We start from the raw sequence: 12,664 nt of genomic DNA on the forward strand, positions 1-12,664 counted from the left end.
CCGCGTGTGCTTGCAGGTCTACCTGCTGCTCCTGGAGACGCATAACCTCCTGCTTGAGAAATTCCACCTCTTCGCTCCTTGCCTGGTCCGTCTCCTCCACCGTCGCTACTCTTTCTCCTAGGCTATCCACATCTCGGCGAAGCTCGCGTTGCTTTAGGGTCTGAAAATCCTCCCAGAGGGAGTTGAAGAGGGATTCAAGGAAGGCCTTGGTGATAGGCACCTCACCATCTGCCTGTCTCGCCTTGCTTACCGTCGCTGGGGGGGATTGGCTCTTGTCCCCTTTGGCGGCACCTTTAGCAAGCATGTCCGTAATTGTGCGGGCACCCTTGTGCCCCGTGTTTGCCATCGCATCCTCCGTCTCCCTTGGGTCGAATCTGTGGTGACCAGCAGCGTTCCCCCTTGGCGGGCGGGCCGGTCACTGTGTCGTCTGGGCTCTTGCCGTCGTCCTGTGTGCCTGTAGTGGAGAGCTCCTTTACTGCGGGCCAGCTCCTCCCCCGACCTTGGGTATCCCCTCTAGGGAGCTGAGCCTTTTATGCTGCACGCAACCACTGGACCCCCCGAGCCGTGTTCGTGTCGTAGGCCCCAAGGCCAGGGGCCTCAAGTTCCGTGTAGGGCTAAGTCACCTGCGCCGGCTCCTGCGTGCCTAGCGCATTGTGTCTAAAGGGCACATCGTTGCTATTGCAGTGTCTATGTTGTGTGTGGGGGGTCCCTCGCCGGGGCCCGCAAATATGCCAGTGGAGCTTTGCTGTCTATCAAGCTGTTTCCCACAGGCCCGAGACCGGGGCCTCAAGTTTCGTGGTTCCCGTGAAGCGCTCTCTGGTCCCAGCCGCCTCCACCTCTTGTGTCGCGTTGCACCTCGTGGCCGGACCCACCTCACTAGCAGTGCTCCAGGCTCCTCCGGTGCCACCCGCAGTTCCACGTTTGGCCCGTGACAGGGCCTCTGCTGTGTCCTCCGCCGGAGCTCAGGGGCCGCCCCTTTTTCTGCTTGCCACCATGTCGCAGCAGCCCTCGGTCCAATTTCGTCTCCCCGACGGGACAGACAGGCACCCCCGTTCCTCCTGTGCCTCCTCTCACCTCTCCTATACCGGCCTTCCTCCTAAGTGGTAGAAGCTATGGGGCGGTCAGTGTCCGCCCCCTATCGCTGTAAGCCCGAGACCGGGGCCTCGATTTGCGCGCCAGCCGCTGGGCGCCCACAGATGGCTGCTGCCTCCGCCACCAGCCCAAGTGCACTGTGCGCCGGGACCCACCCTCCAACTCCGGGTCCCGGATCTCCCGCTGGCTGCTCCTCACTCTGCTGTGGACCTGCGGCGGGATCCCTTGGGCAAAGGTCGGCGGCCGCTTCCTTGACGCGCGGCCGCTCCTCGTCACTGCTCCGTGTCCGGACTCCGTCTCCGAGGCCCTGGCCTCCGGCGATCCGCTGTGTAGGCCTGGGGTCGGGGTCTCGATTTTCACGCCCGCCGCTGGGCGCCCCCAGGCGAACGCCGCCTCTGACCCAGGCGCCGACGAGCCGCTTGCAGGGACCCACCATCCAACCCCGGGTCCCGGTTGTCACCCTGGCCTTCCTCGCTTTGCTTCCGGCTTGCGGTGGGATCTCCGCAGCTCAAGAGCCACGGCCGCTTCCTCAACGTGTGCCCGCCATTCCGCCGCCGGGGGCCCCCCGGCAGCTCCTCGTCACCCAGGAAAGGATCAGCGGGGCATTCAGGTCAGTGGTGCCACTTGCCGGCGTGCCCAGGGGTTTTGCAGGCGAATATCAAGGCTAGATGGGGTTCAGGGCCGAGGAGCCATGCGAGTCAGCGTCCTCTCAGGTCGCCATCTTGGCCATGCCCCCCATGTGTTTTGTTTTTAAAATAAATATTCTGTCCACCCCAGAAACAGGGTGATCAGGTTGTCAATGACCAATGTGCTTCCAGGGGTTCGTCTAGAAGCACACGGGTCTCACTCTCGCCGGGAAGGCCGTAGGTTGTGCACCGTTGTAAGATAGCTGGGCACTAGGAGACGTACCTAGAGCATGGAGAGTTCGCTTTTCACTTCCACTCATAGATAGTCGAACCCCTAGAAGCACACAGGTCGTTGACAACCTGACTGCCCTGTTCCTGTGGTGATCCACAAAATGTTAAGTGTATAACACTTCTCGAATCTCACAGATACCGCAACCTTTGGTTTGCACCTGACCATGTACAGTTTTGCATATGAGGGAGCAAATATGCCTCCGAAGCCATGAATCTTCTCTCTGGAAAACATTTGTCACACACCGAAACCAAATGTGAGACAGTTTGAAAGTGTCAATTACAAAATCACTTTTTGTGTTACCCAGTTCATTTAATGAGTGTGTTTATAGGAAGCAGCGTACACCATTTAAGCCTAATATATATGTTATTCTGGTATTAATAGGCACATTTAGAGTACTGCAGCTATGTGTAGCTTTTGTGACAAGTCATTTTAAGCGTGCTACCAAATCTATGCCACCTTTCACATGATATGTGTGTCTACAAAATCATGAAAGAATTCGTTAACACAAAGCAGACAGTGGCATTGTCGATTTTTCTGCTAAGCAAAGACCAACAAATACTGTGAGGTAAGAACCTTGACTGATTGACATTAATAATTGTATTCACCTGAGGGAAAAGAAAAATAGAGGAGCAACTGGAGGGTTCCTGTGGAACACAGGATGGCTTTGTTACAAAGACATAAGAGTGGCTCATTATATCACTTTAAACGAGCTCCAAGTGCAAAGAAAAATTGAGAAACTGTAAAAGTGGGAAGCTAGAATAGAAAATAAATATATACATAGTCAAATCAGGCAAGGATCTGATGGGAAGACACGTTTAACACTTTCAGTTGTATAAGTTAGCTGTGAAAAAGTGATGGACTCAAAGGTAGAAAGTACATAGGTCGTGTGCTAATTTAATAGCCTTGGTATTGGTAATTAAGTCACTTGATGTTGCTCCCGATATTAACAACCCTAGTATAAAGCAATAAGTCTTGACAATTGTTCAGTTGAAAGAGAAATCATGGCTTGGATATTTGTAGGTACATCAGTTTGTTAATATTCGGAAAGAACTCTTTTGATTTACTGGAGGTACTAAAGTATATGTTTTCAATAATAAGAGAATGTAATCGATTGGAGATGTTTTCGATAACTGTTAAGATACTGCCTATATTTGGGTTCCTCTGATGGGTCATACATGCGCTGCAAGGCATTTACAGCCACTTTGATACCTGGATACTGAGATACAAATGCAAGAGAAAATGACAGAGCAGGTTTTGTGATTTGTTCTGTAGGGGACTGAGTCACTGAGAGCCTGAGAATTCAATGTAAATGTAAATGTAGTTGAGCTTATATAGCGCACAGCTACCCACAGTGGGTTTCCCGGCGCTTGCTTAGGGAACCCGTCCTGGTATTCCCCTGTGAGATAACCCCAGGTAGGGTATCCACAAGGTGAAAGCCAGGCATCCCGCTGCGAGGGGCCGTTGTGGAGATTAAGCAAGCTATTGCCCAGAGTCGCAGAGTGTGAACCCGTGAGTCGAGAAGGCAATGGAGCGAGAATTATCGAGTCCATGGAATTTTTTTGAGCCCAAGACCCGCTGAGGCAGGGAATTGAACCCTGGTCCACGGCCGATCTCAGATTCCGGGTCTGCCGCCTCTAACCCCTGAGCCACACTTCTCCACAGTGAAGGCTTGACCTGGGAGTTTACTTTTTCTGATTATATCTTCGTATATTCGTCTGGCAAAAAGGTATATATGCTGGCTTCTCATGCTTCGTCCAATTTGATTTTATTGGAGAGGCCAGAAGGTCCTGAGATTACTAGGGCAGTGAGAAAATATCAAACAGTATATGACTGGCCCAAAAAAAGGTGCGGTAGACAGTCAAGAAAGCAATAACAGGATATCAAATGTATACATGCATTACAAAGAAATGTCTATTTTGTTCAGCAGTGTTCATAAAAGATAATAATCTTCAGGAAACAGAGTACGTCTGAGACATCTGAATTTGAGAAGGGAACCAATTTCAGAGCTTAAGACCAAGAGGAAAATAGAACATGTAATTAAGATCATTTATTTGAGAGCTTACCATGTTTTTTGCTTCAGAAAGGTCACTGGTGCCATATGCAGGTGTAAGAATTGCTTCTTTTAGACCCGTCTTCAAAGAATCATCAAGATACTTTCCTAACTTTCGTTCATTGATGGGAAGTCGTGTTTTCCCCATGTACCTAAGAAATAATGTTGCAGTAAAAACAAAAAAACATACATTACCAAGCTTCTTGAAATCACTTTCATCGTTGTATATATGTATCGGTATTTAAATAGTGCAAATCTAGCTTGGAAGCAACAGGTTACATGTGGAGTTAAGAGAAAATCTTAGAATGCGTACATAAAGTGGGGATTACACAAATATATTTCACACAATATATATTTTGTTTAATAGATCAATTATTGTTTTTTTTTCCACAATGACACTCAGCACAATTAGCTGCAACATCAGTATACAACAGGTGTGTACGTGGCCTGGATGGGCAAGATGGCAGACGCTCAGACGGCAGGAGAAGTGTGGCTCAATGATTAGAGTGGCAGACCCTGATGCAGAGGTCTAGCCCGGGACCAGGGCTCCATTCCCCGCCTCGGCGGGTCTTGGGCTCAAAATTCCACGGACCTGATAATTCTCGACTCGGTGCCTATTCCAATCATGGAGTCCCACTCTGCAACTCTGGGCAATAGCTTGCTTAATCTCCTATTCCAATCATGGCGTCCCACTCTGCAACTCTGGACAATAGCTTGCTTAATCTCCACAACGGCCCCCACAACGCTAAGGATGCCTGGCCTCTACCTTGGGGGTGCCCAGGAGTGAACGCCTCACAGGGAAAGCCAGGATGGGTTCCACAGCGGTATTCGTACAAGCGCCTTGAGACCCTTGTGGTGAGTAGTGCGCTATACAAGTATCCAATTACATTTTACATTTGCTCACTAACGGAGCTCCGCGAGGCGATCCTGTCGTCCGACAACATCCACTCAACCTTGCTTGCCATCGCCCCACCCCTTTCCGCCCGTATATGCTGGTTGGTTCGGTGGAGGTGCTGAGGAGGCAGGACAGAGGGCAGCCTTGAGAAAGGAGATATAAATAGCTGCCCGCCTTGACTGGCTGCGTTACCTGCCGAGGCTTGGCTGGAGGGGAGGACTAAAACGCTGCTGACAGGCGGCGACCCCCTTCCCCACTGCACTGAACGGTGGACCGCAGGGCTGTTGGCGGGGCCCCCAGAAGACAGGTGGTGGTGCAACATCTGAGTCCGCTCCCCGGAAGCCCCATAGAGAGAGGGGCCCGGAGCACTTGCCCGCTGCATACATCGACCTGCCTGGGTTGCCAGGGACAAAAGGACATGTCTCTCCTGGAGACCTGCAGGTCCACAGGGTTCTGGCAGTGACTACTAAACACGCCAAAGCACAGAGGAGACGGGAGAGAATAGGATTAGTGGCCAACACCAGAGGAAATGGCGCATTAGAGATCCCCATAAACCAAGGCTGCAGCGCAGGTGATTGCACAAGTGACGACACCCTCGGGTAAAGTCTCGATCAGTGGGGGTGCAACTCGAAGTATTGCCCTAAGCCAGAGACAGCCGAGGCCTGGACATAACACCCCGTACTCGTTGAGCCGATCGCAGGTGTTGGAACACGCCCCGGAGCCCCAGTAGCACGGAGTGGATCTTGCACCACTGTGGCCCCAGAGGAAAGGAGAGCACGGGGTGATCCTTGGCCCACTACGAGATCCAGCACATGGACAAGATGCCCCTCCCATGGAAGGCAGGGGGCTATTCTGAGGAGGGCCCACAAGTACAGTAACACTTTAGGAGTCAGAAACTCTATTGGCAGGACCCTGCTGGTGCGTTGTGTAGAGGTGCCGTGTTGAGCCCAAGGTGTCCCCGCTCCTTTGGAGGGCACTGGCCCCCTCGTGATCGTTGGTGCGGTGTCTGTGTTGTGTTGCCTAACCACCCCCCCCTGTACTCACCAGACTGCTAGGCTGCGTGTGCTGCGAGGCACAACACTTCCACCAGGTGCTCGCAAGAGGGGCCATACAAGAGGTCGGTCATCTCTCCCCTGGACAAAGTGGGTGATCCAATGGCGGTCATGGGGCTTCTTGGATCCGGAACTCAACCCGTACAGCCACACCCATTGGTGCTGCCACCAACTATCCTGCAAGCCCTGGATTCCACAGACCAACCTATTGGGCCTACCACGGGGGAGCTTGATGTAGTTTTAGTGGATGTAGAGCTGTCTTGTGCGCCCTGGCAAATAAAATAGTTACAGTAGGGACGGATCCCACACTGCTGAAAGAGACTACCGTAAGCTTGCAGACAAGTCCACAGTTTGAAGCAGTCACTGGCGACAATCCAACCGCAAACTTAAGTCTCACAATCTCAGCAGCACACCCTGAGCGAACATTTGTTTGGTAGGCTTACCTGAAAATGCAGATTGATAGGATACAGCATACTACCTTGACTCATGGATCTGTAGTTTTATCCCTGCCTCAGTCCTCTTTCCCTTCTTTTTGATCGAATGAGCACACTGAGTTTCGGCATGGAGGCCTCCTCCCTGGTGCACCACCCAGGCCGCTAGTGGCACACCTCTAGCACTACAAAGACAGCGACATCATTCTGTAAGAGGCCCGCAAGCTAGACAACCTGGTAGTAAAATTGATACTTGTAAATTGATACTTGTATAGCGCACTACTCACCCGCAAGGGTCTCAAGGCGCTTGTACGAATACCGCTGTGGAACCCATCCTGGCTTTCCCTGTGAGGCGTCCACTCCTGGGCACCCCCAAGGTGGAGGCCAGGCATCCTTAGCGTTGTGGGGGCCGTTGTGGAGATTAAGCAAGCTATTGCCCAGAGTTGCAGAGTGGGACTCCATGATTGGAATAGGCCCCGAGGCGAGAATTATCAGGTCAGTGGAATTTTGAGCCCAATACCCGCCGAGGCCGGGAATTGAACCCTGGTCCCGGGCTAGACCTCTGCTTCAGGGTCTGCCGCTGTTGTTCCCAGACTATACACTGGCAGGTCAGTGCCAATTTCACACTTTCATTGCGGTCAAACACAGATTGAGGGACCTCAACATCAAGTATTTACTCTTGTTTCTGGCCCATCTCTGGGTCCAGGCAGATAGCAAGTTGCATTTCTTCACAGACCCCAAGGAAGGGATGTATGACGTTACAAAGCATGCCTTTACAACACAATCTTTACATCACAACTACCATTACATTGCATGATTTTACAACACGTCACTACCACACATTTTTAGAAACTACCATTACAACGCATACCATTACAACACATACCATTAAAACGCATAATACTTTTAGGGCAACACTAAGGTACGTGTTGGATAGTGTAGGGGTGAAAATTACACTCCCATGTACCCCAAAACCCATATGCACCCTAATACTAAAACAAATCTCTATTACTTACCTTATAATGCGTTGTAATGGCATACGTTGTAATGGTATGCATTGTAATGGCATGCGTTGTCGTGACATGCGTTGTAGTGGCATGCATTGTAATGACATGCGATGTAAAGGCAGTTGCCTCATAAAGGTAGGTGTTGTAATGACTGCATTGTAATGGGTGTTTCCCCAAGGAATAATGGAACTGGGTGGAGAGTTGTGGGACTGCGGAAACCACCTAGAAACAGAATATGACCTGGGGCACTCGGCCCACCAGTGGGGCCGGATGGAGAGGTAGGGGTTGGGGGAATCGCAGACTGCTCCTCCCTATTCCAAAGACCTGGACCAGGTTACACAAGAGAGGAGAAGAGCATTGCAAGCGGCTGCAGAATTTCGAGATCCCACCCCACCCACTGACACAGATGGTGACGAGTCCAAATCTTCCGGCAAAGGGAGCTTCCTGACATCAGTCCTTTTCCCTCCCGGCTCCAATACATCGTCTAGTGGGTGACTCTGCGTTCTTGCCTGTGGTTTGGCGTGTCAGGCGGGGACTACCGGGAAAAGCGAGCCGCGGGGGCTATCAGCTGACATCCAGCCCCTCCCACAGCCACGGGAGACACAGAAATACTTCTTGCGCCTCCCGCTTCGCGGGAGACGCTGCGTTCTTGCCTGTGGTTTGGCGTGTCAGGCGGGGACTACCGGGACCAGCGAGCCGCGGGGGCTATCAGCTGACATCCAGCCCCTCCCACAGCTACCGGAAGTACTTAAGGGAACCATCTTTTCCGTCCCACGGGCGGCGCCGGGCCAAGCCCGGGCAAAGGGTGGGCCGTCTGTGGCCGTCCGAGGACGGAAGAGGCCGGGCTGGGCCAACCCTCTGATATCTGCCATGGGGAAGAGAAAGCAGCTCTGTTGCGGTGAACATGAACGTAAACATGCCAAAATTCCCAGAAAATCTGAGTCAATTATTTCTTATTTAACCTCTGCTGTGGGGGTACTGACTAAGGAAATTGCTAGCGCAGAAAAGGAACTGGGGTTGGCTTCTGCCTCTATCGACCTGGCGCTAGACCCTGCTCATATCCCGAGTGTCCCACTTGAACCCACTATCGTTATAACAAATCCCCCTCCCACAGACAAGGTGTTAGCCGTTCCCCAAAGTCCGCCTCACCCTGCCACTAATCTTAAGGTCTTAACCCCCGCGATCCCCCCACCCAAGTATACTCGAAAGAGAAAGATAACAACAAAACCGCCTAGGAGGAAAAATCCACCAGGGATGGCTACCCAGCAGGATGGCAGCCTAAGGGACCTTGTCACTAATTTTGTAGAGGACCTATTTACCTCACGACTGGAGCCCGCTTTGGTGGCCATTGCAAAAGACATTGTGGACACACTGAATGAATGCGTAGCGGGGTTATTGGGCAAATGTGAGAAAATTCATGCTTTCCTTAAACAACAGGCTGATCGAAAGTCGAACATGGTCCTCCCTCAGAACCCAATCGCCATTGACCCCTGTGATAATAATAGGAACAAGGACTGGGAAGTTTTAAGGGGTAAAAGTCCGGTCAGAGTGGGAGTTTTGTGTGGGGGGGGGGCAACAAGGGAGGGGAGAAGGAGCTCTAACTCTGGAGCCAGTAATAGGAGAGATAACAGTAGAGATGGTTTCAGGCAGGGCTGTCATAGGGACCGTCACCTTGAGTTACCTCCAGAGGCCGCCCTGTTAGTGGCCGTTTCTACGGGGGTTCCCTCCGTAACGACGGGCCATAACGAAACAACCCATGATATTATGTTCCTGGCTAGGCCATGGTGTTCACAGTTTTGCAGTGGTGGCACAGACATCACAAGTAGTGTGATTATGGCAAGAAGGGTTAGTTGGGTTGGGCGGCGCCCAAAATGCATTCCAGGGGATTGTGTGGTGGTTAATTTTAATGATCAGGCCAGCCCTCAAAGACTGTTCTGGGATGCCCCCGACTTGACGAATAAGGACATTAGACCTCTCCCTCTTGGGCTCTTCTATCCCCCAACCAGGTCCTCTGGACCACCTTGCCGTCCCCTGGTGCACTACCAGGAGGTGCCCACCAGCACCATACAGCAGTTACCGTGTCACCAAGCAAATAATATTGTACAGAGGCCTACACGGGAGCATTCTGGGAGGGTGATTAGGGGTCTATCGAGTATACCTTCTAATGCACAGCAGGGCGGTCCACCCTTAGCAGAGAAGTCTTACTAATCGTTTCTCTCCACTGTCTCCAATGGAGTCGAACGACTGACTATCTCCCTGTTTGGCAGAGTTGAGAACTGAGGTAGGAGAACAGAGGCATATTTGTAAATTTTTGACCTGAAATGTGGCGGGAATTAGATAAAAAATAAATGACCCTATATGGCTGGAGTTTATCAGGCACCACAAGATCATTGCCCTCCAAGAAACTTGGGATATCTCACCCAGTGTTTCACTGGATGGTTATGTTAACTTTGCTGTCCCCGCTGTCCAGGGGGCAGCGGGAGGACCTAAAGGGGGGCTACTTGTACTCTTTTCCCTAAACCTTGTAGGGACCTTTACAAAACTAGACACTGATTCCGTGAATTTCCTAACTATCGAATGGACTGTCTCTGTCCAGCATAAATTCTTAATAATTAATTTTTATAACTCGAGGGAGGGCTCTTTACAGAACGAGCACCTTACCAACCTAGAGCAATTTTTGTCATCATATTCACAGGAACAATCCCCTGCCCCAGAGTTGGTGCTCTTGGGTGATTTTAATATACATCCTTGCCCCTGGGAGTGCTATAATGATGTTCATGGTGGGCTACCACCCGAGGGGGTACCCCATTTCGAGCACAGTAAAGAGGGAGAGGCCCTTGAGGCTCTTCTTGCCAATATGAATTTATTCGAACCAGGAGTTGGCAATGGAGAGGTGAGAGTTCCCACCTTTATAGGGCGAGGAGCAAATTCGGTTATCGACTACATCTTTTTATCCCCTGGTCCATTGGACAAAATCTCAGCCTACGGTGCAGTGATCTCAACTTTCAGCGACCATAACCCGGTTCTGTTGCCAGTTGACCTCGGCATTGGTAGGCTCGGGAGGGAGCTAAGGGGAGGGGCAGCAAAGGATCTGTCATCCACTGACCAAGGGAGACGTATAAAATGGAACAGGGTTGTCCCAGAGACTTTTTTTGAGGAGTTAGCGAGTAAAACTGAGGCCAATCTGGTGGTCTGCTCGGATGACACCGCTGCAGGAGCTGACGTGGCTGCAGCTTATGTAGAGGTGTGCAAGCAGATCGCTATGGCTCTAGAGCAGTGGTTCCCAAACTTTTGACTCCTGAGGACCCCCATTGACTCACCACTGGAAGCCGGGGACCCCCAGCAATTTGTAGGATTTAATTTTCAAACATTAAAAGAATAATTCGAAAAAAATAAACACACGTGCACACAAAACAAATACTCGAATTACTAAGGATTTTAGTGTTTTATATTGCAAGAGTTTGCAAAAAACAGAACATTTTAATGGGAAGGTTTGTGCTGCATCTCCGTGATTACATTTTAAATGGTTAGTTTTATTTGGTAGTACAAGGCTCCTGCTCCTGCCAGGGCCAGAGTGGAAACCCAAAGCAGCCCTGGCATATCTTTTCAGACCAGCCCTCATACAGTGCACACACAGTGCAGTGAAATTAGGATACAATGGTGCATTCTACAACAAATTTATCATTGTATATTGATTTGCATTAGCTTTTAAAGAATAGTAAATGATGATCTTACTATGCACCAGGATACAACAATCTTTGTTGGGGTTCTTCAATGATTCACTTATTACTACCCTTCAACAGTGCCTCTCGTTTTTCCTTAGCACACCAGTCACATGTATTTCATTTGTTTTATAGCATCTCTCACACAGTTGTAGGATGTCAGAGCACTTTACATCACACACATATATAGACAATGAATCATACTTGTAAATCAGTGAAGAGAAAATGTTACATACGGTAAAGGGGACTACAAGGTGTAGGATACACATGTCATTCATACTGGCAGGCGTTTTTAAAGAGTGCTTGGTCTGGAAAAGCACAAACTCAGGATTCAGAACATAACATAGTGGTTAGCATTGACCAACAATAAAAATGTATTTCCACCCAAATAATCTCATTTAACAGCATCAGGATAATGAAAGACTGGGAAAAAACATAAGTTACTAACTTGTACCATGCAGTCTGTAAGCAGCTCTTTGATGACCGTTTATAGGTCACTGTGCTAGATTGATTGTCTCTAATAAGCTGCAGAGTAACCAAAGAATCTCTGTGGCAAAAGCAGTAACCCACTGACCTATTCACATAAAATACTGTTTTTAAAAATGCAAGGTACACGTTCTTTGCAGCAGGCATATTAACCCTCTGTGCTACATTAGATACGGCAAACCTGCCACTGGACAAAACTCTCATCTCTCTCCAGCAAGGCCATTAATCACTGGTGTTATCTTGACACTTTCATTGTGGCTCGAAAACTGCTAATTCTACAAGGGACTTTGCAGTGCTTTTAAAACTGCTGCCTGCGGACCCCCTGGGAATGTGTCACGGACCCCTGGGGGTCCACGGACCCCCGTGTGGGAAACACTGATCTAGAGGGTGGTAAAAGTAGACATATTAGGAGGGCCCATAAATGGTTCGATAAAAACTGTTCTAAGACCCATGGTGCTCTGCTTGAGGCACTAAAACATAGTCCGAGGAATAGGGCATTAGTGGCACAACTCCGTAAGGAATACAAAACTGCCATTGCCACGCGTAAACGACAAATCAAGGAGGAAGCCTGGGAACATTTGCAATCCAGGGATGTGTTGAGGGACAGCAGAAAGTTTTGGGCTATTATAAACCAGCCTTTCTTCTCGGACCAGGAGAACCTGGACACGGATTGTGTTATTCCCGATGACAGTTGGCTTTTACATTTCAAAGGCATCCATGAAATTGATCAGGGGGGCCCCTCACTGGGTGGAGAAGATCCTTTCGGGAATAACACACCAGTTAGGTTTCACCTGGCTGAGGTAGAAAGGGCGATCAGAGAGACCACTAGACACAAGGCTCCTGGCCCGGATGGGGTCCCTGCAGATTTGTATATCTTGTATCCACAATTTTGGGCTAAAATCCTGACCAATGTGTTTAATGCGGTGTCCACCGCTGGTTTCCCACCATCTTGGACCTCATCCGTTATAGTCCCTATTTTCAAGAAGGGGTGTAGAGGCGACCCGGCCTGTT

General features: G+C 50.1%; 1 protein-coding gene across 1 annotated transcript in view; it reads right to left on the minus strand.

Moving 5' to 3' along the window:
* LOC147725374 (uncharacterized) overlaps positions 1 to 12,664 on the minus strand; it is a 2,508,159-nt gene that overhangs the window by 409,323 nt on the left and 2,086,172 nt on the right. The window contains exon 20 of the mRNA XM_086964051.1: positions 4,074 to 4,212. Within this exon, the coding sequence (XP_086820177.1) occupies positions 4,074 to 4,212 (139 nt within the window). The remainder of the gene's footprint in view (positions 1 to 4,073; positions 4,213 to 12,664) is intronic.

This window comes from Lissotriton vulgaris, chromosome 3_2 (genome assembly GCF_964263255.1).
Source record: "Lissotriton vulgaris chromosome 3_2, aLisVul1.2, whole genome shotgun sequence".
Taxonomy (NCBI): Eukaryota; Metazoa; Chordata; class Amphibia; order Caudata; family Salamandridae; genus Lissotriton; species Lissotriton vulgaris.